This window comes from Panthera onca, chromosome F1, assembly GCF_046562875.1.
Source record: "Panthera onca isolate mPanOnc1 chromosome F1, mPanOnc1 haplotype 2, whole genome shotgun sequence".
NCBI classification, from domain to species: domain Eukaryota; kingdom Metazoa; phylum Chordata; class Mammalia; order Carnivora; family Felidae; genus Panthera; species Panthera onca.
Window position 1 is genome coordinate 11,079,469 of NC_138355.1, and position 27,884 is coordinate 11,107,352.

General features: G+C 40.1%; 1 protein-coding gene across 1 annotated transcript in view; it reads right to left on the reverse strand.

The window, feature by feature from the left end:
• The window catches only part of KMO (kynurenine 3-monooxygenase), a 62,330-nt gene that overhangs the window by 24,820 nt on the left and 9,626 nt on the right, over positions 1-27,884 (reverse strand). The window contains 4 exon segments of the mRNA XM_060643371.3: positions 651-699; positions 7,784-7,873; positions 9,072-9,169; positions 10,286-10,355. Coding sequence (XP_060499354.2) covers positions 651-699; positions 7,784-7,873; positions 9,072-9,169; positions 10,286-10,355 — 307 coding nt within the window.

The window sequence follows — 27,884 nt, forward strand, 5'->3', positions numbered from 1 at the left end:
GGCTACCTGGCAAGTGATTGCACTGATCATCCATGCTGCAAGTTTAATTTGCAATCCAGTGGCTTCTCCATTAATGGGTGTGTCTGTAACACATTACAGTCCTCAAGGTATGTTTTATGCCTTCCTCTTTTTCAACCTCCTACACCCTCTGCTATTTGGTTTCCTACAATTCCTACAAATTGGCCCCTGTGCTCTGGCTTTAAGTTCAGGGTTGGCTTTATGCACCCAGGGATTATCATAATACTCTGAAGACTGCAGCCCTCTTCAGCCTTCAACTACTGCTTTTTATCTTTCCATAGTGAAGAGCTAATCGTGTCTTTTTGCAAATCATTCGAGGGTATCTGTTGTTCCTCTAGTCCATGAGTTCTTCAGGGTGAACATTCATTCATTCCAGTGTTGAAAAGACAATAGGAATTCAACGTGTGTTGAACAAATGATTTTTATTTAGATCAGTGACAAGAGGAAAAAGAGATGCCAGAGGATGCATCACTACTACTTTTCAAGGACTTTGTATTGTACATAGCCTTGCCCTTAATAACCCATGAATAACCCATGAAAAGGAATAGTAAGCAAATCCCAGTGAATCACGTAACAGGGTTAGGCTTACGTGCTTTACTGAAAATGACAACTGAATAAAGCATTGGACTTACCAGTCAACAGCTCCTTGTTTAGATTTTCTCTGCTTATAGAAAGAATATACTGCAAGAAAAATATAGTAGATACTGTTTACTTCTGAAGAATAGACAAATATTATTCATTATTATTCATTATTATTCACATTATTCATTATTATTCATTCAGCAATAGGAAATACTTAGCAGAAGTTTGCAAACTTAGTTTTATAACCATTTAGCTAATTAGCCTTTTAAAAATAAACACTTTAACCAAATACCTATAAAACAATGTTCAAGTTACAACTTTGGCTTTTTCAAGGTTTGATATTATAAAAACCAAATCCTTCTTTTATAGCAAAAATGTTATTTTTACTAAGGTAGTTTTAACAACATCTTATATTTTCATCTTGGATCTACAAATTGATGTGTTAGAAAAACTTCAGTAATGACAGCGACATTGGAATAAATGTGGTATTTCCTAAAGAGACTACCTGGAAGGCATTCATTAAATGTGAAAGGAATGTGTGTTGGGGGGGATGGTAATGGTGAGGAAATTGTGCACAGAAGCAGGGTCAGCCCTCCCTGGGACATGTGTTCTTTATTTCTGACTTTATAGGACAATTAAACAGGGCCGCCTGTTCCAAAAGGCACAGTGGGCACAATGCCCAGGGTCCACATACTTTTAGGGGTTCACGAAAATGTTTTAATTTTAGTTTATACTGAAATTAGAAGAAAAAAAATAAATGTAATGAATCTATGAGAATGAATACAGCCTGGGTTATTTTATTTTTATTTATTTTTTTAATGTTTATTCATTTTTGAGAGACAGAGACAGAGCATGAGAAGGTGAGGGGTAGGGAGAGGGAGACAGAATCTGAAGCAGGCTCCAGGCTCTGAGCTGTCAGCACAGAGCCTGACGTGGGGCTCAAACCCACAGACCATGAGTTCATGACCTGAGCCAAAGTTGGATGCTTAACTGACTGAGCCACCCTGGCACCCCAGCCTGGGTTATTTTCATCTTTATACCAATGCCCTCCTAAAATCTAATTTTTAATATTTATTGTTTCAGAGGGAGAGGGACCCACAAAGGCGAAAGTGCCCACCTAGGGCCCGTGAAAGTCATAATACAACCTCACACTTCAGGGTGAACTTATTCTTTAAAACTTTAAAGCATATGTTTCCCAAATTTTGAAACATCACATCATTTCATACAAATATGCTCATTTTATAAATCTTCACCTCATCCCAAAGTAGACATTTAATATTAACAGTGAACCCTACAGTTGGTGTAAAAACAATTCAGTCATGCTACAGAGGCAATGACTGAAGAGGGGCTTCCTGTGTCTTTGCTATGAATTAAAATGAACAGGACTTCATTCTCTGCCTCTTTTGTTCTGTTTTCCAGTCTTCTGTGTCATTAATGACCTAATTTCAATGGAAACCACACTTGCCATTCAAAATATGTTTGGAAACATTTAAATTAGGGAAACTCATATACGGAGGGAAACTATTCTTTCCTTATCAGTGGCCAGGCTTGGTTGACATCTGCATCATTTGGGAACTGATACACACATGGGTCCTGTGGAGAGTCCCTGTCCTTCTACCCGGCATCTGCAGGCGAAAGTTAGAGCCTCCCCCATCAAGCCCCACTTCTCCAATGCCTATTCTAAAAAGTTGGTCTTATGAAGAAAAAATAAGAACAAACAAGTCTTCACCATACATGTTAATCAAATTATAGCGTTGTTCACCTTGAACTTATATAGTGATGAACATCCATTGTTTCTCAATAAGACTGGGGGGGGGGGGGAACTGCATCTCTGGTGAAGGCTACAAAGAAATAGTTCTCATAGTCCAGCTCCACATTTTCTATCTGGATAGCTTTATTGAACTTATTTATCACAACAATGATAAAAACAAAAAAGAACTCTGGTTGTCAGCTGGCAGCCATAAATTTCAAATAGCTCGAATGACTACAATTTAGTCTATTTTGTGAGTCAGTATTCAACTGTCCTTACTCATCATATTGCATTTTAAAAAATCCTATGTATTCTTCCTAGACATATAGTAGAGTAATTATAAATGAATTCAACATTGATCCAAGACTGAAACTGGCTTCTGTCTGTTGCTGCTTAGTGACTCAGTTGTATTTTACAGACCAGGTTGTTTCAAACGAACCTTCACAAATGTCCTTAATAAAATACAACAGTGATTAAAAAAAGAAGAAACAAGTCAGGAAGTATAAAGAGGTCCTTGTAACCAAAACATTAACAATGAAACCTAAAGGAAGTTTGATAATCTCCTTTGGAGATTTGTAGAACAAGAGTTGCAGTGCTGACTTTTTCAAATATTTCAGAAAAACATGTTTACACCCTATATCCTGAAAGCCTGTAAAAGGGAATGTTTTCTACTAAGGGGGCTCTATTCCTCTATTTGGGGCATAGGAACTGGGGAGCTAGGGGAGGTGGGGGCGGAATGGGAGAAATAGGTGAAGGGGATTAAGAGTACACTTATCCTGATGGGCACCTAGTAGTATATGGAAGTGTTGAATCACTATCGTGTGCACCCGAAAGTAATATAACACTGTATGTTAACTACACTGGAATTAAAATAAAATTAAAAAAATTTTTTCTCTGCATCATTAAAAAAATTGGGGAGCTCTGACCTGCTCTGTATGTCAGAGAATATTTTGATAGTTCCCAGGACAATTTGGGAGGGAGATGGCTGGAATGAGCAAGACTGGAAGAGTCTGAACCCTGCCAGGGAGGAAAGGCAGAGAATACAACAGCTGGAGGAAGGAGGCTCAGAGAAGGTTGATGCCAACAGAAGATGGGCTGCCTGGGGATTTGCAGAAATCCTGGGGTCATGGGGAGGGCTTTTGACTTCCACAGGCTGTGGAATTGAGTGATTCAAGGCAATTTTATGTAGTTCTTAAAGGAGGCCCCATGTTCAGCCCTGTCATAAGAGTAATGATGCAAACCAAAGAAAGAAAGGTGGCTGCAAATTTAGCACTGACTGAGTTCTTAAGAATTGAGAATGACAGGACCGTGGGTGAGTGATCACTTCCTGCTTCTTCTGTGTTGAAGGTCCCATATGGTAACTCCCACCAACACCTTCACCCTCTTGGGCACCAGTAGAAATGAAGCTGTCCCACCCCCACTCCAGTGCTGGGGGTAAGAAACTCAGTTTGGTGCTCAGGTCCACTTCCCTCTGCTCATCTAATGTTCCGATATTCTGAACCATATTTTATTCCTCTGTATACTCATACTTTGTTGGCTCAGTCTCTGGGGAGGGAATGATGTCAGAATTGGCCTTCTTAGCTAACTCCCTGTGAATCCAAGACAAAGATAGGGATGATTACTGTGGTCACTCTCAATTTAGCAAAAGCAATAATACAATTTAGCAATACTGCCCAGCACTCCTGGGAGCGCCTCCTACACCTATGTTGCACTGGCCACTGTCCATGAGGACACCTGCCCTGTGCCTCCCTTGATGTTGACCTCATGTACTCATGCAGGCTGTCTCATCATCCGTAAAACAAGGTGGTTGGATTCAACGAATCCAAGGTTGCTGATCATGCTATGATTCTGTAATGCGAAAGTGCATCACAAGTGTTCTTACCCAATACACACTGGACACTTAAACATTTATATATTTTTAGAGTTCTTGTCTCACCCAACTTCCGTCCATAGACGGATGCTCCTTTAATTGGGAGAACACTATTTTGCTGTCGATTTAATATTTAAACAAAATGTCCGCCTCAATCCTCGCTTTTTCCGTGAGGTCTTCTCGGAAAACTGAAGCTTCTTCCCTCTCCAAATCATACAGCTGAGCACTCCATCTCTCAGAAGAGTTCTTTTTGCAAGAACTTGATTACCGTCTGTCCTCAATGCTTACAAGCTCCTCTCCCAGTCCTCAGTAACCAGCACTAGCACGCAGTATGGAACACAGAAGAGTTAGTGTTTATGACAGGATACGTTTAGTAGGTATAGCTTACCCTTGACTGGTATGTGTGAACCTTGTGTTCCTTTCCTACAACGCCAAGCCCAGCTTGGAGCCACTTGAACAGGACATGTTAATTATCCAAAACTGTTTATCTGATCAGGGATGATCAGTGGATCTTCTTCCCCTTCTTTCTCCTGCCTGGCTCATACATTAAGACTCTGTACCTATGTTTTTACCATGCCATAAATAAGCAGGTTACTATTTAAAAAAAAAATTTTTTTTTAACGTTTATTTATTTTTGAGACAGAGAGAGACAGAGCATGAACAGGGGAGGGTCAGAGAGAGGGAGACACAGAATCTGAAACAGGCTCCAGGTTCTGAGCTGTCAGCACAGAGCCCGACGCGGGGCTCGAACCCACGGACCGTGAGATCATGACCTGAGCCGAAGTCAGACGCTTAACCGACTGAGCCACCCAGGTGCCCCAGGTTACTATTTTAGAAAGTCACTAAATGGAAAAAAATGGATCTTTCCCCACTCCCTCCCATCTCCCATAGGCCCTTAGTTGTTGGAATGTTTTACTTTCTGCCACTTTTTAAATAAATGTTATCGAGTAGAACACACATGATATAACATTTACTATTTTAACCCCTTTTTAAGTACACAGTTCAGTGGCATTAAATACCTTCACACTGTGTATGGGCATCAGCAACATCCATCCACAGAAATCTTCGTCTTATAAGACTGAAACTCTGTACACATTAAGCAATGGCTCCCCATTTCTCCCTCCCTCCAGGCCCTAGCAACCACCATTCTACTTTCTGTTTCTATGAATTTAACTACTCTGGATACCTCACATAAGTGTAATTTGGCATTTGTCCTTTTGTGAATGGCTTATTTCACTTAGTATAAAGTCCCCTCCAGTTTCAACCATGTTGTAGCAGGTGTCACAATCTTTTTTTTTAAGGCCAAATAGTATTCCAGTGTATGTTGTATAGAAAACCTCCCCTTCTCCTCTGGTGAATATCTTCTTTCCTCCCACTTACTACCACATGCACAACACTCTGACACCAGATGTGTTTCGCGGGGTGGGGAGAGGGGGGAGATTCCTCCACCAGGCCATTTCTCAGTGACACAAGCTGGCTGTCCCACAATTTAATCACTCTGACCCTATCTGCCTGGATAGCCTCAGATCCTAAAGGTTAGGGTTCAGTGCCATGAGATTGTACCCCCCACTCCCCCACACGCACTTCAAATGCCAATGGCAATACAGTTTGCAACTGGGCTTCTAACCAGTCAGCTGTAAGTTAGATGTTCCCATGAGCCCCTCTTCAGGTTCAATTAATTTGCTAGGGCAGCTCGCAGAACTCAGGAAAACAGTAGACTTACTGTTTAAAGGGTACAGATAAACATCTAGATGGAAAAACGTGTAGGGCAAGATATGTGTTTGCCCTCTGTGGGTGAGCCATCTCCAAGTACCTCCTTGTGTTCATGAACCTGGAAGCTCTCTGAACCCCATACTTTTGGGATTTTTGTGGCATCTTCATCACATGGGCATGTTGGATCATTAACTCCACTTCCAGCCCCTCTCCCCTCTCTTCGGATGGGTGGGGCTGAAAATTCCAAACTTCCAATTAAGGCTTGGTCTTTCTGGTGACCAGCCCCCATCCAGGAGCCCACTGAGAGTTACCTCATTAGAACAAAAGACACTCTTATCACCCAGGAAATTCCAAGGGATTTAGGAGCTCTGGATTAGGAATTACAATCAAAGACCAAATATTAGAAGAAAAGATCTCGTAGTGCTCTTATCACTTAGGAAATTACAAGAGTTTTAGGAGTTCTGTGCCAGGAACAAGGGGTAGAAACCAATATAGATTTTTTTATTATCTTACATACATGGACACCGCATTTTGTTTCTCCATTGATGGACATTTGGGTAACTTTCACTTTTTGGCTATTATAAGTAATGCTACTATGAACATGAGTGTTCAAATATCTCTTCAATTCCCTGCTTTCAGTTCTTTTGGATACATACCCAGAAGAGAAACTGCTGGATCATATGGGAAATTCTATTTTTAATTTTTGGAGGAATGGCTACACTGTTTTCCATAGTGGCTGCAGCATTTTATATTCCTACCAACAGTGCGCAGGCATTCCAACTTCTCTACATCCTTTCCAGTACTTGTTATTTTCTGTTTTCATTCTTGTTTTCTGAGAGTAGCATCCTAACGGGTGTGAGGTGCTTCAGCCACTTGTATCATCACAAGAGCCACACAGACTTTGTTCCCATGCGCACATGTGCTTTATCTCTTGCTGCCCAGAATGTGGTCCATGGAGCAGCAGCATGGACACCACTTGGGTGTGTTTGGAATGCATCATCTCTACCTTCACTCTAGCCCTACAGAATCTGACTCCACACTTTAACAAGATCCCAGAGGAGTCTGAGAATCGCTAATCCACCTGCAGTGGGAGCTCTGTGGGAGCTCAGAGACTCAAAGAATATAAACTTCGTTTGGGCTCTGCCTTTAATAAAATAAGGCCTTGTTGGAAAATCAAGTTGGAGTTTTTCTCTGGTTGATAGCTGTTTGGTACACTCATTCTGTCTCAAAGAAACAAACTTAGAAGGTATAAATATTAGATAAAAATACATACTTTCCCCACTCCGTGTGTTACTATGTAAAGATAATAGAAACACAAAGCAGAATAATGAATTTTCTTTTGTAAACTTGATTTCACCATCTGGCCTCTGTTGTTTTAGAAATTATATAGCACTAAACACATTTTTGGTTCATTCTCTAAATTCCATTACAGTTAAATTTAGGGCAAGAGAGTCAGTTTGGAGAAGGTAACAACAGTGTAAAACCCTCTAGAGTTGTTCTTGCATTTTATGCTTGACAATAAATACATAGTAATCTTCTCTGTGTAACTGAAAGGAGATGGGAGAGAAAGGGTGTCCCAGGCCAACATGAACAACGCGTAGAGGCAAAGGGCCTAATAGTGATGACAACGTAACTTACTTCTATTGAATGGGGTTATTAGAAACTGAGCCCTATTGTAAGCATCTCATCTCCTATGGATTAACTTATTAACTAGTGTATGTGTCCAAATTGCAGACCAACACAGGCAATGTCAAAGACAGATCTAGAGACAGGAAGGGCCAATAAGCAAGGGTCAAGTTCCAGACATTAGACTCCACTGTAAGTAAACATTATCTTCAGGGTAAACCAACCTGTGACTTGGTCCCATAGGGAACTGCAGACTTTTTTCCTGAAAGAGAGTGAATCATTCTTGCTCTCATGGGAATACCTTGGGCTACAATCTGAAATAAACCAAGAAATATCAATTTCAATTAGCATAATATGGCATCATAGAATAAGACAGATATCGGTTTTAAAATGTGAGTTTTCAAATATTTTCAAAAAATTAAAAAAATAGTGCAAAGAGCCGTGGAAACACGGTGTTGTAGAAACTTAAGGAAAGCTATGTTCCTTCAGAACTTAATTTTTGATTTTTTTAACCTTTAGCTTTTGGAATCGACTTAACTTTTATCTGGTCTAAATCACATATTACAATTAAGGAAAATGGGTCAGTGTCAGAGAGGCTGAGTGATTTTCTCATGATCACAAAACAGAGCAATGCATGAGGAGTAAAACCCAGGACTCCCAAAACCCCATGCAAGGTATTTTCCCACACACATATCTGAGGAAACTGGAAATAGAACTGACATCCATACTGGTTTATATGATCATTGAAAAGGCACTTTGTCAGCAAAAGTATAGCAGAAAAATATATTACTTCTGTTCATATTTCCAAGCTACTGCTAGACAGTGAGAAGTTTGGCAACGCTGAGCCTACATGAGGACCCACAATTCTTATCCAAACCCTTGAGGGCACATCAGTTTCAGGATTTTAAAGTTTTCAAATTTTAGATGGGTAATTCTAAGGATATCACATAACACCCAGTGGACGCTGAGGCATCACCCCAAAACAGAGCACAAATATCTGTAGCAAAACATATTCACACTAACCAAGATTTTTTTTTTAAGCCATAAAAAGCGTCACATCTGGTCAAGTTTGCTGCTGAATCAGTGATGAGAAGCTTTCTGTTTCCAGAGCTCTTTGGAGTACAGAATTGTGGGTAAGAGATTATGGACTTGTATGGTCAAAAGAATGAGGTTTGTAGGCCGGCCTCCTGTCATCCTGGATGCAACCTCAGGTCACACTTCCTGCAGGCTGAGACCCACCATTGGATTGCAAACCCAGTGTCGGAAGAGATCATCAGGGAGAGTCACAGGATCCCCCTGCCCTCATCATGCCCCAGTTCCCCAGGCTGCCTCAAGTGTCCAATGTTCACCCTCCTGCCAAATTTAGAAGTTGGAAAACCTTTGTAGACTGAGTTTCCATGCAAAGGTTCTTGACATTAATTGGTGCTTTGAGCCTGGATGAAATCAAGAGCATGCAATTGTTGGAAAATAGCAGGTATTATCTTTTACAAGGAAAATACATTAACAAGGTACCTGATCTTCCAGGCCAATGGCGTGCAAGGCTTGCCGTCCTCTATAAGAAAGGGCCAAGTTAATGCTTCTTCCACGTGCAAATCTAGCCACTCGGAGATCTAAGACATTGAAAGTAGACTCTCTATTACACACAGCTCATTATTATCTTAGGACAGAGTGAGCAGATAGCACCTGAATAACTGGTGCATTCAGGACCAAGTTAAAAGACCTTGTTAACTCCTTTAAAGAAAACACTAACAGTAGTAATTTTGTATTAAGTTAAATTTAGATAGTTGAGGTTAAAAAAAATGAAGTTCCTCTTTCTAAAAAAAAATTTTCTTTTTAAAATGTAAAGGAATGGAAATGCAAGCTGATGAAGCCACTCTGGAAAACAGTGTGGAGTTTCCTCAAAAAACAAAAAATAGAACTACCCTACAACCCAGCAATTGCACTACTAGGCATTTATCCAAGGGATACAGGTGTGCTGCTTCGAAGGGACACATGCACCCCCATGTTTATAGCAGCACTATCAACAATAGCCAAAGTATGGAAAGAGCCCACATGTCTATTGATGGGTGAATGGATAAAGAAGATGTGGTATATATATATACAATGGAGTATTACTCGGCAATCAAAAAGATGAAATCTTGCCATTTGCAACTTCGTGGATGGAACTGGGGGGTATTATGCTATGTGAAATTAGTAGTCAGAGAAAGACAAAAATCATATGACTTCACTCATATGAGGACTTTTAGAGACAAAACAGATTAACATAAGGGAAGGGAAACAAAAATAATATAAAAACAGGGAGGGGGACAAAACAAAAGAAACTCATAAATATGGAGAACAAACTGAGGGTTACGGGAGGGGTTGTGGGAGGGGGGATGGGCTAAATGGGTAAGGGGCACTAAGGAATCTACTCCTGAAATCATTGTTGTACTATATACTAACTAATTTGGATGTAAATTAAAAATTAAAAAATTTTAAAAAATAAAAAATAAAATTAAAAAAATAAAAATAAAAAAAATAAAATACCTATAAGGACACACACACACACACACACACACACACAAAGGAAAGAGAAAGATGATAGAGGAATGTTTTACAGTGGAAATCTTTTTCTTGCTATTCTGAAATACCACTGATATACAATGGTTATATCAGTAAAAGAAAATGTAAAGAGAAAGAGGTCAGAGAATCAGAACCACATCTCACAATTTTCAGTAATGTCATACCTTCCCTAGCTTCATATACATCAACTTGGAAATTCCTCTTTGCAAGGAAGCATGCATTTAATGATCCAACCTAGGAATTAAAGCAAGGTTTTTCATATTTTTATCTGACGTCACAAATATAGGGAATTTTTACTGGTAAAATGCAGCATCATGTGTCATTGTATTTGTACTGTATTTGGCTGTCACGTCGATTTATTCAGTCACTACCAGAAAGCACCATTGGAAAAATAGTGGGATTAACTCAGGATTAAACGGTATCATTTCAAGAGGTAGCTTTGGTGTTTTTTTTTTTTTTAATTTTTATAGTGAGATATAGTTTTCATACATAAAGATCTTAAAACGTGTACAGTTTACAGAATAGTTAGAAAGCAAACATCCATATAACCACCACTCTACCCATCCATACCTCCCCCACCTGCTCTCCAATTAAGATTCCCAGCCTTTCACCTATGAGTAAATGTTATTCTGACTTTTGTAATAACCCATCCTTGCTTCCTTATAGTTTTACCACTTAGGTATATATCCCAAGGCAGGATAGTTTAATTTTGTCTGCATTTGAATCACATAATTAGAATCACACTTATGTATCTTTTCTTCTTTAACTCAACATAATGCTTCTGAGATTCGTCTATACAGCTGCACGTAAACTCCAGGTCACCCACTTTCATTACTGTATGATTCTTCATTGCCTGAACATCTCACAGATTATTTAGCTGTTCTACTGTTGAAGGACATTTGAGCTGTTTCTGCTCTGGGAATATTTTTTCCCAGTTTTTTTCAAGTTTATTATTTTTTGAGATAGAGAGAGTGAGAGCAGGGGAGAGGCAGAGAGAGAAAGAGAGAGAGAGGGGAAATCTCAAGCAGGCTCTGCACTGTCAGCCCAGAGCCCAATGTGGGGCTTGAACTCATAAAACTGTGAGATCATGACCTGAGCCGAAATCAAGAGTCGGGTGCTTAACTGACTGTGCCACCCAGGCACCCCTATTTTAATCCAGTTTTATTGCAATATAATTAACATATAACATTGTATAAATTTAACATACACAACATAATGATTTGATAAGTGTATACATTGTGAAATGATGGCCCAGGAATATTATTAACAATGCTGCAAAGAACATTTTTGTACATGTATTCTGGCACAGAGGTGCATAAATTTTCTGCAGGGTTCATACACAAAAGTGGGATTCCTGGTCAAAGGTTTATGTATCTTCACCTTTATTGTGTCAAACTGTTTCGAAATTTTGTACCAGTGTGTTTTCTCAACAGCAGTTTCTGACAGTCTATTTTTGCCAGCACTTGGTGTTCTCAAACTTTTAAATCTTCTGGTGAATGGGTAAGATAGGAAAGCACTTGGTTTTGATCTGCATATGACTGACTGCTAGAAAGGTCAAACTCCTTTTCATATACTGACTGGCTGTTCGGATCTCTTCCATAAAGTGCCTGTTTAAGCCTCTAGCCTATTTTCTATTGGATTATCTGTCTTTTTTTCCTACAGATAACTTGAGTTATTCATAGATCTGAGTACAGTCTTCATCATTTTTATTTTTTTTGGGTTTTTTTTGTTTTTTTTTTTAATTTTTTTTTTTTATTTTTTAATATATGAAATTTACTGTCAAATTGGTTTCCATACAACACCCAGTGCTCATCCCAAAAAGTGCCCTCCTCAATACACATCACCCACCCTGCCCTCCCTCCCACCCCCCATCAACCCTCAGTTTGTTCTCAGTTTTTAACAGTCTCTAATGCTTTGGCTCTCTCCCACTCTAACCTCTTTTTTTTTTTTTTTTTCCTTCCCCTCCCCCATGGGTTTCTGTTATGTTTCTCAGGATCCACATAAGAGTGAAACCATATGGTATCTGTCTTTCTCTGTATGGCTTATTTCACTTAGCATCACACTCTCCAGTTCCATCCATGTTGCTACAAAAGGCCATATTTCATTTTTTCTCATTGCCACGTAGTATTCCATTGTGTATATAAACCACAATTTCTTTATCCATTCATCAGTTGATGGACATTTAGGCTCTTTCCATAATTTGGCTATTGTTGAGAGTGCCGCTATAAACATTGGGGTACAGGTGCCCCTATGCATCAGTACTCCTGTATTCCTTGGATAAATTCCTAGCAGTGCTATTGCTGGGTCATAGGGTAGGTCTATTTTTAATTTTCTGAGGAACCTCCACACTGCTTTCCAGAGCGGCTGCACCAATTTGCATTCCCACCAACAGTGCAAGAGGGTTCCTGTTTCTCCACATCCTCTCCAGCATCTATAGTCTCCTGATTTCTTCATTTTGGCCACTCTGACTGGCGTGAGGTGGTATCTGAGTGTGGTTTTGATTTGTATTTCCCTGATAAGGAGCGACGTTGAACATCTTTTCATGTGCCTGTTGGCCATCCGGATGTCTTCTTTAGAGAAGTGTCTATTCATGTTTTCTGCCCATTTCTTCACTGGGTTATTTGCTTTTCGGGTGTGGAGTTTGATGAGCTCTTTATAGATTTTGGATACTAGCCCTTTGTCCGATGTGTCATTTGCAAATATCTTTTCCCATTCCGTTGGTTGCCTTTTAGTTTTGTTGGTTGTTTCCTTTGCTGTGCAGAAGCTTTTTATCTTCATAAGGTCCCAGTAATTCACTTTTGCTTTTAATTCCCTTGCCTTTGGGGATGTGCCGAGTAAGAGATTGCTACGGCTGAGGTCAGAGAGGTCTTTTCCTGCTTTCTCCTCTAAGGTTTTGATGGTTTCCTGTCTCACATTCAGGTCCTTTATCCATTTTGAGTTTATTTTTGTGAATGGTGTGAGAAAGTGGTCTAGTTTCAACCTTCTGCATGTTGCTGTCCAGTTCTCCCAGCACCATTTGTTAAAGAGACTGTCTTTTTTCCATTGGATGTTCTTTCCTGCTTTGTCAAAGATGAGTTGGCCATACGTTTGTGGGTCTAGTTCTGGGGTTTCTATTCTATTCCATTGGTCTATGTGTCTGTTTTTATGCCAATACCATGCTGTCTTGATGATGACAGCTTTGTAGTAGAGGCTAAAGTCTGGGATTGTGATGCCTCCTGCTTTGGTCTTCTTCTTCAAAATTACTTTGGCTATTCGGGGCCTTTTGTGGTTCCATAGGAATTTTAGGATTGCTTGTTCTAGTTTCGAGAAGAATGCTGGTGCAATTTTGATTGGGATTGCATTGAATGTGTAGATAGCTTTGGGTAGTATTGACATTTTGACAATATTTATTCTTCCAATCCATGAGCAGGGAATGTCTTTCCATTTCTTTATATCTTCTTCAATTACCTGCATAAGCTTTCTATAGTTTTCAGCATACAGATCTTTTACATCTTTGGTTAGATTTATTCCTAGGTATTTTATGCTTCTTGGTGCAATTGTGAATGGGATCAGTTTCTTCATTTGTCTTTCTGTTGCTTCATTGTTAGTGTATAAGAATGCAACTGATTTCTGCACGTTGATTTTGTATCCTGCAACTTTGCTGAATTCATGTATCAGTTCTAGCAGACTTTTGGTGGAGTCTATCGGATTTTCCATGTATAATATCATGTCATCTGCAAAAAGCGAAAGCTTGACTTCATCTTTGCCAATTTTGATGCCTTTGATTTCCTTTTGTTGTCTGATTGCTGATGCTAGAACTTCCAGCACTATATTAAACAGCAGCGGTGAGAGTGGACATCCCTGTCGTGTTCCTGATCTCAGGGAAAAAGCTCTCAGTTTTTCCCCGTTGAGGATGATGTTAGCTGTGGGCTTTTCATAAATGGCCTTTATGATCTTTAAGTATGTTCCTTCTATCCCGACTTTCTCAAGGGTTTTTATTAAGAAAGGGTGCTGGATTTTGTCAAAGGCCTTTTCTGCATCGATTGACAGGATCATATGGTTCTTCTCTTTTTTTTTGTTAATGTGATGTATCACGTTGATCGATTTGCGAATGTTGAACCAGCCCTGCATCCCAGGAATGAATCCCACTTGATCATGGTGAATAATTCTTTTTATATGCTGTTGAATTCGATTTGCTAGTATCTTATTAAGAATTTTTGCATCCATATTCATCAGGGATATTGGCCTGTAGTTCTCTTTTTTTACTGGGTCTCTGTCTGGTTTAGGAATCAAAGTAATACTGGCTTCATAGAATGAGTCTGGAAGTTTTCCTTCCCTTTCTATTTCTTGGAATAGCTTGAGAAGGATAGGTATTATCTCTGCTTTAAATGTCTGGTAGAACTCCCCTGGGAAGCCATCTGGTCCTGGACTCTTATTTGTTGGGAGATTTTTGATAACCGATTCAATTTCTTCGCTGGTTATGGGTCTGTTCAAGCTTTCTATTTCCTCCTGATTGAGTTTTGGAAGAGTGTGGGTGTTTAGAAATTTGTCCATTTCTTCCAGGTTGTCCAATTTGCTGGCATATAATTTTTCATAGTATTCCCTGATAATTGTTTGTATCTCTGAGGGATTGGTTGTAATCATTCCATTTTCATTCATGATTTTATCTATTTGGGTCATCTCCCTTTTCTTTTTGAGAAGCCTGGCTAGAGGTTTGTCAATTTTGTTTATTTTTTCAAAAAACCAACTCTTGGTTTCGTTGATCTGCTCTACAGTTTTTTTAGATTCTATATTGTTTATTTCTGCTCTGATCTTTATGATTTCTCTTCTTCTGCTGGGTTTAGGCTGCCTTTGCTGTTCTGCTTCTATTTCCTTTAGGTGTGCTGTTAGATTTTGTATTTGGGATTTTTCTTGTTTCTTGAGATAGGCCTGGATTGCAATGTATTTTCCTCTCAGGACTGCCTTCGCTGCGTCCCAAAGCGTTTGGATTGTTGTATTTTCATTTTCGTTTGTTTCCATATATATTTTAATTTCTTCTCTAATTGCCTGGTTGACCCACTCATTCGTTAGTAGGGTGTTCTTTAACCTCCATGCTTTTGGAGGTTTTCCAGACTTTTTCCTGTGGTTGATTTCAAGCTTCATAGCATTGTGGTCTGAAAGTATGCATGGTATAATTTCAATTCTTGTAAACTTATGAAGGGCTGTTTTATGACCCAGTATATGATCTATCTTGGAGAATGTTCCATGTGCACTCGAGAAGAAAGTATATTCTGTTGCTTTGGGATGCAGAGTTCTAAATATATCTGTCAAGTCCATCTGATCCAATGTATCATTCAGGGCCCTTGTTTCTTTATTGACTGTGTGTCTAGATGATCTATCCATTTCTGTAAGTGGGGTGTTAAAGTCCCCTGCAATGACCACATTCTTATCAATAAGGTTGCTTATGTTTATGAGTAATTGTTTTATATATCTGGGGGCTCGGGTATTTGGCGCATAGACATTTATAATAGTTAGCTCTTCCTGGTGGATAGACCCTGTGATTATTATATAAGGCCCTTCTTCATCTCTTGTTACAGCCTTTAATTTAAAGTCTAGTTTGTCTGATATAAGTATGGCTACTCCAGCTTTCTTTTGGCTTCCAGGAACATGATAAATAGTTCTCCATCCCCTCACTCTCAATCTAAAGGTGTCCTCAGATCTAAAATGAGTCTCTTGTAGACAGCAAATAGATGGGTCTTGTTTTTTTATCCATTCTGATACCCTATGTCTTTTAGTTGGCGCATTTAATCCATTTACATTCAGTGTTATTATAGAAAGATATGGGTTTAGAGTCATTGTGATGTCTGTATGTTTTATGCTTGTAGTGATGTCTCTGGTACTTTGTCTCACAGGATCCCCCTTAGGATCTCTTGTAGGGCTGGTTTCGTGGTGACAAATTCCTTCAGTTTTTGTTTGTTTGGGAAGACCTTTATCTCTCCTTCTATTCTAAATGACAGACTTGCTGGATAAAGGATTCTCGGCTGCATATTTTTTCTGTTTAGCACACTGTAGATATCGTGCCAAGCCTTTCTGGCCTGCCAAGTTTCAAAGGAGAGATCAGTCACGAGTCTTATAGGTCTCCCTTTATATGTGAGGGCACGTTTATCCCTTGCTGCTTTCAGAATTTTCTCTTTATCCTTGTATTTTGCCAGTTTCACTATGATATGTCGTGCAGAAGATCGATTCAAGTTACGTCTGAAGGGAGTTCTCTGTGCCTCTTGGATTTCAATGCCTTTTTCCTTCCCCAGTTCAGGGAAGTTCTCAGCTATAATTTGTTCAAGTACCCCTTCAGCACCTTTCCCTCTCTCTTCCTCCTCTGGGATACCAATTATGCGTATATTATTTTTTTTTAGTGTATCACTTAGTTCTCTAATTTTCCCCTCATACTCCTGGATTTTTTTATCTCTCTTTCTTTCAGCTTCCTCTTTCTCCATAACTTTATCTTCTAGTTCACCTATTCTCTCCTCTGCCTCTTCAAGCCGAGCCATCGTGGTTTCCATTTTGTTTTGCATTTCGTTTAAAGCGTTTTTCAGCTCCTCGTGACTGTTCCTTAGTCCCTCGATCTTTGTGGCAAGAGATTCTCTGCTGTCCTGTATACTGTTTTCAAGCCCAGCGATTAATTTTATGACTATTATTCTAAATTCACTTTCTGTTATATTATTTAAATCCTTTTTGATCAGTTCATTAGCTGTTGTTATTTCCTGGAGATTCTTCTGAGGGGAATTCTTCCGTTTGGTCATTTTGGAGAGTCCCTGGCATGGTGAGGACCTGCAGTGCACTTCCCCTGTGCTGTGGTGTATAACTGGAGTTAGTGGGCGGGGCCGCAGTCCGACCCGATGTCTGCCCCCAGCCCACTGCTGGGGCCACAGTCAGACTGGTGTGTGCCTTCTCTTCCCCTCTCCTAGGGGCGGGATTCACTGTGGGGTGGCATGTCCCGTCTGGGCTACTTGCACACTGCCAGGCTTGTGTTGCTGGGGATCTGGCGTATTAGCTGGGGTGGGTAGGCAAGGTGCACGGGGGCTGGAGGGGCAGGCTTAGCTCGCTTCTCCTTAGGTGATCCACTTCAGGAGGGGCCCTGTGGCAGCGGGAGGGAGTCAGATCCGCTGCCGGAGGTTTGGCTCCGCAGAAGCACAGAGTTGGGTGTTTGCGCGGAGCGAGCAAGTTCCCTGGCAGGAACTGGTTCCCTTTGGGATTTTGGCTGGGGGATGGGCGGGGGAGATGGCGCTGGCGCCTTTGTTCCCCGCCAAGCTGAGCTCTGCCGTCCGGGGGCTCAGCAGCTCTCCCTCCCTTTGTCCTCCAGCCTTCCCGCTTTCCGAGCAGAGCTGTTAACTTATGACCTCCCAGACGCTAAGTCGCGCTTGCTGTCGGAACACAGTCCGTCCGGCCCCTCCGCTTTTGCCAGCCAGACTCGGGGGCTCCGCTTGGCCGGCGAGCCGCCCCTCCGCCCCGGCTCCCTCCCGCCGGTCCGTGGAGCGCGCACCGCCTCGCCGCCCTTCCTACCCTCTTCCGTGGGCCTCTCGTCTGCGCTTGACTCCGGAGACTCCCTTCTGCTAATCCTCTGGCGGTTTTCTGGGTTCTTTAGGCAGGTGTAGGTGGAATCTAAGTGATCGGCAGGACGCGCTGTGAGCCCCGCGTCCTCCTACGCCGCCATCTTCCGGCACTCTCTTCATCATTTTTAAATGTTGCAAATGTCTTCTTGCATTCTGTGGCTTCCCTTTTAAACTTTATAATATCTTTAAAGAATTTTTTTATTACTGAAGTATGATGACATATTGTTCTATTCATTTCAAGTGTGAGACTCTACAGTGGCTTTTAAAAAGGAGTTCTTTATTTTAATGCAGTCACCTTTATCCATCTTTGACATTATTAATAATGCATTTGGTATCTTGTTTAAGAAATGTTTTCCTACTTTGAGATTATGAAGAATTTTTTGTCTGTTGTCTTCTCAAGACTTTATAGTGTTGCCTTCTGACAGCTTTATGTAGGTTATAGCAATTTATTTACCGCCTCATTGCTAACAACTTATATTTCGTAAGATCATCCATATTCAATGATCACACTAGAATTTTCAGCAACATTGAATGTTGTTAACTAACTCTCTTGTTGACACCCTAACCTTCCTTTGTTTTCCAGTTGTCTTCATACATCTCTGGCCATTCCTTCTTTTTCTCTTTCATCCTTGCAAGGAAAGACCGTCAAACATTGGAGTTTCTCAAGCTTCCAGCCTAGTCCATCATCCACATCCATGGGGATTCAAAGACTTTCATCTCTTACCCAGATCTCCTTCTTGAGCTCATGCATACAATGTTTCATTGCTGAAGCCTCCTAAATATCTCCAAGCACCTCAGAATCAATGGCTCCAAACTGAAACTTGTGATTTTGCCCTGCATTGTGTCAATTCTCTCCACATATTCCTATGTAAATGAATGATATCCATTTATCCTATCCATCTAGTTACTCAGATTAGAAACCTAAGTGTCATCCTTGGGACTTCTCTCCCCCTCATTCTCTGCATCCAATCCCTTCCAAGCTCTGCCAGTTCTACCTTACAATGTTTCTTTACCTATCTCTTTTCATTTTTACCCTTACGCTTCTATCATATCATGAGCATTATGCTTGACCAATGTCAGGCTTTCTGTCTATTCTACCAGCCAACCTATTCTCCGCAAGCAGCCATTTGGTGTAACGGTGAAATGGGTTATCTGAACTAACTTCTGTTACGAGGTAAAGGAAACATAGAGATGAACTTGATGTTTGGAGCCATGTCTGAGGGTATCTACTAATTGCAGGACCCATTGGGAACTTCAACAGAGTTTATGACCATGAAACTGGATGGATACAATCTGGAACTCAGGACAGCAACCCTGATTTGGGAGAGTTCAATAAATCCGCAGGCTTTGAGTCAGGACCCTAAACAGGTACATCCTGGAAGCCAGGTAAACTGGAAATGAGCCAATGATCAAAGGGACAGTGGACTGCCTAGGAATCATCCCTAGTCCTGTCTGGATCATGTTCATCCGGGACTGCTGTGAACCACAGCCACCTGACAGAAACAAACAGGAGCCTCTCTAGAGAAAAATGCATCTTAGGCCTCAAATTTTCTCCACAATATTTGAAAACTATGCAGATCATATAGCCTTCTTTCAACTGCTTGTACACACCACACTCTTTCTGCCACCAGAGAATTTAGCACATCCTATATCCATGGCCAAGAACCTTTTTCCTTTCCCTCTTTAATTGGTAACCCCCATTCATCCTCAGGATTCCATTTGGTTTCACTTCCTTGAGGAATCCTTCCTCGTTCAAGCTACCTCAACCCCCTTCTTATAAGCTCTTATGGTGCTACAGACTTTTCCTTTGAAAAATGTTAAGGGTTGAGTTGTGCGCTCCCAAACTCACATGCTGCAGTCCTAACCCTGGGCCTTAGACTGTGACTTATTTGAAGACGGGATGTTTACAGAGGAAATTAAGTTAACATGAAGTCATTAGGATGGACCTTAATCCAACATGACTGGTGTCCTTATAAAAAGGGGGGTTTAAACACTGACACACATAGAGAGCAAAGATGACATTAAGAGACATGGGGAGAAGCTGGCCATCTGCAAGCCCAGGAGAGAGAGCTGGAACTAATCTGCTGAAACTTTGATCTTGGACTTCTAGCCTCCAGGATTCTAAGACAACAAAACTCTGTTCTTGAAGTCACTTGGTTTGTGGTATTTTGTTTGGCAGACCGCAGAAACTAAAAAGCTTTTCACAATTGGAAGTTTACAGCTTTAGGGAGATTGTGTGGTCAATATCTGTCTACCCTCCTGGGCTGCAAACTGGTTTTGCTCACCATTTTATCCCTAGCCTCTACCATTGTGTTTGTAGCAGAATACGTACTTGATCAATATTTGTTGATTGTATAAATGAATGGTAGAGCTTAAATTTTTAAATAAAATTTTTAACCAAACCAAGCCAAAATTTACTGAGCAGCTATGATATATGATTTAATCTACTACACTTTAGAGATCTAAAGGTTATTAAGCTAAGTCCTTGGGAGCAGTAACACCTAATTTAGTTAAGAAGAGATAGACATATAAACCAACTAATACTTAGTAAACCATTTTTGAGTATGAAGGCCCACTTTTTACATAAACATTTTGCAGATACCCAGCATCATTTAAATTTCTAATATAGGTTGGTTAAAAATATATATAATGAATTTAATCACAGAATATTTACATATACCCCAAGAATAATTGTAGTTGATCCTTGAACAATATGGGGGTTAGGAGTGCTGACCCCCTGCACAGTCAAAAATCCACCTATAACTTTTGACTCCCTGAAAACTTAACTACCAGTAGCCTACTGTTGACCCGAAGCCTTACCGATAACATATTAACACAAATTTTGTTATGTATATATATATACTGTATTCTTACATATAAAGTAAGCTAGAGAAAAGAAAATGTTATTAGGAAAATCATAAAGAAGAGAAAATACATTTATAGTACTGTACTATATTTATCAAAAAATCAACATATAAGTAGACCCACATAGTTCGAACTCTGATTGTTCAAGGGTCTACTGTATGTTTGAGTCATGTAATTTTATTCAATTTTCCAAGTATTCTGTATGCTATAGGTTGAGAGACCTTTCCTAGCAAAATAATTCTGGGCCCTGAGGTGGAAATCAATATTAAAAAAACAAAACAAAACAAAACAAAAGGTAAATGCCTAGAGAACACACAAGAAAGGGATAAATTTTGCCTTGAGGGATGTGACAAATTTTATTTTTTAAAGATGGCCATAACAGTATATCCCATCCTACATACTGTTCTACAGTTATGACCTCGATACTCCTTCATCAGAAGATGGAATTAATTTCTCCATTTCCTTGCATCCAGGAGGGTCTGTGATAACCTTGATCAATAAAATGCAGTAGACGTGACACTTGAGCTTTTTCCAGGCATAGTCTTTAGATGGCCTGCAAGCTTCTGCTTCCTGCCTTCTGGAAGCCAGTGATCATTTAAGAAGAATAAATAACTGGAGGCTGCCATGTGTGAAAAACCCAAGTCACAAGGGCAGGCCACATGCAGTTGTTCCTGTCAAGAGCCTCAGCTGAGCTCTCTACTAACCAAGAGCTCATACCAATTGGCTATCATGTGAGGGCACCATCTTGGACGTTCAGCTTGTCAAGCCCTCCATGACTGCAGCCATATGACAGACCACTCACAGAACTGTGAGGCATGGTAATAGAGTATCATTTTAGGCCACTAAGCTTTAGAGTGGTTTGTTACATAGCAAAAGATAGCCAGAACAAAGGGATTGGTAAAGAACTTCCTGGAAAACATTACTTTTGACTTGAGCTTTAAAAGATGAGACTATTTTGATATGTAGAGAAGAAGCAAGTTGATAAAGAGTAAGAATCCTCTTGGAAATTTAAAAACAACTCTCAAGAGATGCAGAAAAATTATTATTTGGAAAATACTTATTGCTTCCCAAGTATTACAAGATATCTATTCCTTGCTAGGTATTAAAAGTGATCCAGAGAAAATAGCTGCCTCAGGGAGTTCACAGTCCTATGTAGGTCTTCATTTTTTTCTAATATTATTTGACACACACACACACACACACACACATATATATACATATTCCTATGTGCTACCCATGTGCTAGGTGCTAGGGATACAACAGAGAGCAAGATGTACCAGGCCTCTCAAGGGGATTACAGTCAATTACCACACAAGGTGATCAACAATATAGTGGAGGAAGTTCAGCTATGAGAGTACAGAGGAAGGAGGCTCAAGTCAAATTAAAGGTGTGGAGTGGGATAGGGTATGACTTCCAGGAGAAAAAAATGTAACTGAAGGAGGAGGATTCTACGTAGAAGAAGCCCATGATAAACATTAAAAGTAACTACTAGAGAGAATGAAACAAATCTGATTTAGGAAACAATACTGATGATGGACAGTGCCCATGAAGTGGTCATGATGTATACTGCTCTACTCCTTTAATCTGCACTTCAGCCATGTGAAGGAGGTACTGTTGTTATCTTGTCCCATGGGTACAGAAATTGAGCCACAGAGAAGTGAAGTGGCTTACCTAAGTTTACACAGCTAGTGAGTGCTGAAGTTGATGTGGAGATTCAAATGGATCCAGTCTGGTTCCAGAATATGAGTGCTTTATCAATAAAATAGAAGTGTGTCTGGATACCATTGGAGATACAGTTGAAGATGAAGACTTAATTTATAGTGGCACCAAGATGTGAGGTTAGGTTTTATTTTTTCTTGCAGCACTGAACTGTGCAGAGGAAGAAACCCATTGGGACCAAGGAAGGGTGGGTTTTGACCATTTGGATGGGATGGAAAGCAAGAACTTGAAGATTTTATTTGAACTGATGGACAGTAACCACCAAGTTGGATGAAATGCAAGGAAAGCAGCAGAAGGCTCCCGAACAGGGAGAAGTAGGAGGTCCCTGTGAAGAGCAGATGTAGTAGAGGCAACTGTGTGAGGGAGTGAGGAGGTTTTTAATCAGAGTCCAAGGTCTGACTCTGTTGTCCTAGATGGAGCAGTGCTGTGGGATGACAAAGTCCAAGTCCAACACGGGTCATGGGACTTGGAGGCTGAAGTGTGGTGGAGATTGAAGAAACTGGAAGCATGCAGTTCAAGGATTAAGGGGCTAGGGAACTGCATGGGTCAACCATGTGAATGTTGATAGTCCCTCAGGGTGAATGGTGGGGCTGGGATCTAGAAAAAAGATTATGTGAAAGTGCTGGAATCCTCAGTACTGGGGGGAAGTGACTCAGGTTGATTGACAACAACAGAATGGAGTATAAGTAGATGACACAAGCCTCAGAAGGCTTGCAAATAACACAGAAGCCTACAAGTCCAGAAGTTGCAGTGTAGAGTAAGGATACCATGCCAACTCCCCATCCAGACATACTCAAGATGTGGGAGAAGGCCGCAAGTTTTAAACTAAAGCCAGGAGTTTCAGGGGAAAGTCAACAAGTAAAGTGAACACACTGGAAATTTTACTTACCATAAAACTGAGATCCAGAGGACCCTCTGGAAGGGAAGGTAGCAGTGAGTATTTGGAGAGAGGAATCACAGAGCTAGATGGGGGCACATCTGGGAGAGGGTACTCCCCACGGTTCCCTCCAGGAGCCCAGAGGTGGGAGGCCTCAGAGGATCTCAGCAACTCCCTGGTGGTTTAGGAGCTAAGGAGAGGGCTGTGCCCCAGCTCGGTGTTCAGGGCCTGTCAGTACAGGAGCAGGCACAGGCTGACATGAGTCCTTGCCTTCTATTTCTTCCATGCCAGTGTTTCCTCCTCTGCTCCAAATCACCTTCACATCTAAGCACCTATGTTTGTTTTTTGTTTGTTTGTTTTTGTTTTAAATAAGCCAATGGTTCAAGCTTGGGTTCCTGTCACCATTCATTGCTATTGTGGCCACCAAACTTCCTTCATATCATTCAATTTCTGTAGACTGATGATAGTTATTTTTAAAACTTTGCTCCTATTTAATCATTATGTGCGTAGAAAGGTTTCAAATTTAATTTTTTTGCAAAGCAGTTCACATATTTAATATTCTGGAAGGCCAGCCAAGAATCCCTGTTCAATTATTTTGTTAAAATAAATATGCCAGTGTTGGGGTGGGCGATGAATAGATGGATCACAAAGGATTTTTTAGGACATTGAAAACACTGTATATTATACCCTAATGGTAAATACATGTCATTATACATTTGTCCAAACCCACAGAATGTACTGCAATGTACACTAAGGACTTTGAGTGATGATGATGTGTCAATGTAGGCTCATCAATTGTAGCAAATATCCCAATTTTGTGGGGGATGCTGGTAACAAGGGAGGCGATGCATGTGTAGGAGCTGGAAATATTGGGAAATCTCTGTACCTTCCCCTTAATTTTGCTGTGAACCTAAAACTGCTCTAAACAAAAGTCATAATAAATAAACCATTTATTTCCCATGTAGCCACTATTGAAATTATGAACACATTCCTTGCTGGCATTTGATGTGTCTGAAGAGATCATTACAAGTTGTTCTCCTTTTAATCCCTCAATCTGATTGCTTTCCTTTCAATTCTTCAATCTGAAGTGAGTTCATCTCTATTTCTGGCATCACTTTCTCAACAGTGGTCAAGATGCCTCAACTACCAGTATGACTCGGTGCCTGGCACAGAACACTATGTGTCTTAACATCTTTTCCATAACTTTTAACTTCTTCCCAGCACAGCCTTAGACTCAGTTTTCCCCCACTATAGCTCCTTTTGATTTACTTCTTTTAAACACAAACATGTTAAATTTCTTACTTCTCTGCTCTCTTCCAACTTATGAAAACTTTCCTGTCTATCTATATTCCTTTCATTTGTGTGTTAAAGAACATCTAGTAAGGGCAATAGTAGTGATAAGTTTGTATTAGTGAAAATAAATCTGGAAGATTAGAAAACAATTACAGAAGTGAATAAAGCCTAAATGGACTAAGTCTCCCTGAAGAAAAAGAGAAAGGCTTGAGAAATGTCTCTTTCTTTCACAGTGTCTAGTTCTAACTGCTCTTTTTATGGTGGAAGCAGGACTGGGAAGGATATTGATAAGGAGACCAACAGGGTCAGGAATGTTGGAATAAAGCTAAATCTAGTAATGTGGAAGTTGATCTTCCTTATTGGGAAAACAGGTCAGACAATGAGCACATACAAGCCACAATCTAGGTGACTAATGATCAGTGAAAACCTGAGGTGGGAAATAATCTAAGAGTAGACAGAAGCAAGAAATGCCCTCATCCATTTCCTGGGAACTCAACTATAAGAAAGGACGTAAAAGCAAGTCTCAGTGACTGTGCTCAGAACAGACTCAGTTCCAAGCCAGTGGGGGGCCACTGGTCTACTTTCATGAGTTTCTTAGGCTCCTTTTCTTTGACCCATATTGATTCCAGGATCTGGGGAGAGGAAGCTGCCCAGAGTGGATATTCCTCTTCAGCCTTTTCTAAGGTTGGCAGGTATTGATCCCTCTCCAGTACCCAACATTTCTTGTGTGTTCGCCAACTGAACACGTATACATGGTTCCTCATGGGGCAAGGGGAGATGTAATGCCAAGTGATGTGGACACAATAGGATTAAACATAATCTTGGTTCATGAAAAATCACGTGTTAGAGAGAATGAGGCCCAGTGGAAACTCTTATACATTACTAGTGATGATGTTGTCAAACTGAATACTCCTATATCTGACAAATCTGCAATGTCTCGTTAAGGCATATGCCTAGGGGGCACAAGTCAGAATGTTCAGAGCAGTACTCTTCATAACTAAAGCAGGTAAACAAAAATATTGGAAACAGCCCAAATGGCCATCAAAGAGGAATGAAAAATAAATCATGGCATATTCACACAATGAAAGGAAATAGTATGAATATTTTAGTAGTACTATAAGTGAAAAGAATAAGCCCCAGATGATTTCGTTCTGCATGGCACTCTGATAAATAAAGACAACCAACCTTAAACCACAAATATATGTATACACGTAAATTTTAGAAGCATATATGTGAATTATTTATGTGTGTTTATATGAGATAAATATATCATATATACATAGAACTTATGCAAGTGAATGATAAACACAAGATTCAGGGCAATGTTTATAATTAACACAGAGGGTGATAGATGTCATTGGCAATGTGTTAATTCTAGTGTTAAGTGGTGAGGTGAGTTACTACTTCTTTTTATAATTAATAGACAAGAAGAAAAGTAAATAAAAGTCTTCTGCAAGACCACAGTGTGTTCATATATATGTAGATGTTATACAAGCTCAGCTAGAAGGATTAGTAACATAGCTAATAAAGTGCTTTTTTCATTCTACCTTTATTTCCCCTTCTCACCTTCTGTAAAATGTGCTTAATTGGAACTGTCAGCACCTTCTTTAGTTGTTACACTGGCAAAAAAGCTAATAAGACATAAAGATATAAATGGAAGGGAAAATGTGTGTAAACCACTGTGAGCCCACCACAGACTCTCAGTTAAGGCTCAGCTGGTTTCTCAGCATAACTAGAGATGAGAGAGGTGAAAGGAGAGAAGAAATGGGGCAGGGTAGGATACCTAGGAGCAGTACAGGCTTTCCATGATGTGCATTCTTGGAGGTCAGCCTTGACAGAGAAAGGGCGGTTCTGTTAAGTTTGCAGACAATTATGAAATGTCTCTATATTTATTTTGAATCACCAAAAGTCCACAAGAGTAAACTGTTTGATCATAGAATAATTTGCAAGTTAAAAGCTTTAATAACAACTAGTCAAGCCTGTTTGTACATAAACAGAGCTCTGAGGTGATTCCTTGGTTACATAATTATGGATTGACCCTGTTGTTCTTCTGTTTCTCTACCTTCTTTTCCTGTCTCTTCCGACTTCCTTTTTTGCAAGTCATATGTTTGACCCCACCCTGGCCCATAATATTGATGCCTAACTTACTAATTAGAAACATCGTTTGAGGGGCGCCTGGGTGGCTCAGTTGGTTGTCTCCGACTTCAGCTCAGGTCATGATCTCATGGCTCAGCTCATGAGTTCAAGCCCCAAGTCAGGCTCTGTGCTGATGGCTCAGAGCCTGGAGCCTGCTTCAAATTCTGTATTTCCTTCTCTCTCTGCCCCTCCCCTGCTCATGCTCTGTCTCTGTCTCTTTCTCAAAAATAAACATTAAAAAAAATTGAAAATTTCTTTTATGTAAATACTGAAGTATGCTTCTCTGGTGTTTAGCTGTCTCATTTTTATGCAAGAGGATTCGCCAAGTTTCTGCGGGTTCTCATGTGACCTCTCTGGCAATGATTGTTCAGGAAAACTGTACCTTTTAATTTATAAATCCTGACCCTAGTAGGAAGGAGCATCATAATTATAAAAATTTCATGCATTTTATGCCTCTTTATTATGTGTTTGAAATTAATCTGATAATGTAATGTTAAGTGGTGTTGACTACTTTTGACTTAATGAAACAAAACTCTCCCTAAGAATCATAGGCCTTCCTAAGTTTGTCACCAAACAGAAAAGCCTGTTTATATCTCCCACTTGTTGAATGATACTTTGATTTCTCAAGAATTTGATCTTTGAACATATCAGTGTAATGAAAAGAACCAGATTGTTAACTGCACTTACTGTGAAATTAGCACATAAAAATGTCTTCATACTTGAGTAGTAATGATTACATCTGCTAGAATTGAGTGCTATTGCATATATGTTTTAATATTTAAGCCTTAGCCTGAACTCTCCAGCCTGTATCATCTGGACTTGTTCTTTGAAGCCAAGAAATAGTCTTGATTGTCCTCCTCTGACGATGAAAAAGTGAATGTCACACACACTTACTGTGAGTGTTCTTAGGACTTTTTCTCTAGCCTTGATCCCTCTCCTGAACTCGTGTCTGTTTAGTGAACCTCTTTCTACCTGGGGGTCTTACAGGTATCTCCATCTCAACATGCCTCAAATACAACTTATTCCCCTCCCTCAGCCTTCAAACCTCCACCTTCTGGATTCCATGTTAGAGAATGGCAACTCTGCCCACTAGTTCAACCAACCAGGATACTTCGGAGAATGTTTAACACACCTTTTACTTGCCAATATACATTTCATCAGGCAACAAGGCCTATTGATCCTCTTGAACCTTTCTCAAAATAGACCTCCTACTCATAGTCTCCATTCTCTTTCTAGGGTCCTCATGACCTTTCTTTTTTTCTTTTTTCTTTCTTTCTTTCTTTCTTTCTTTCTTTCTTTCTTTCT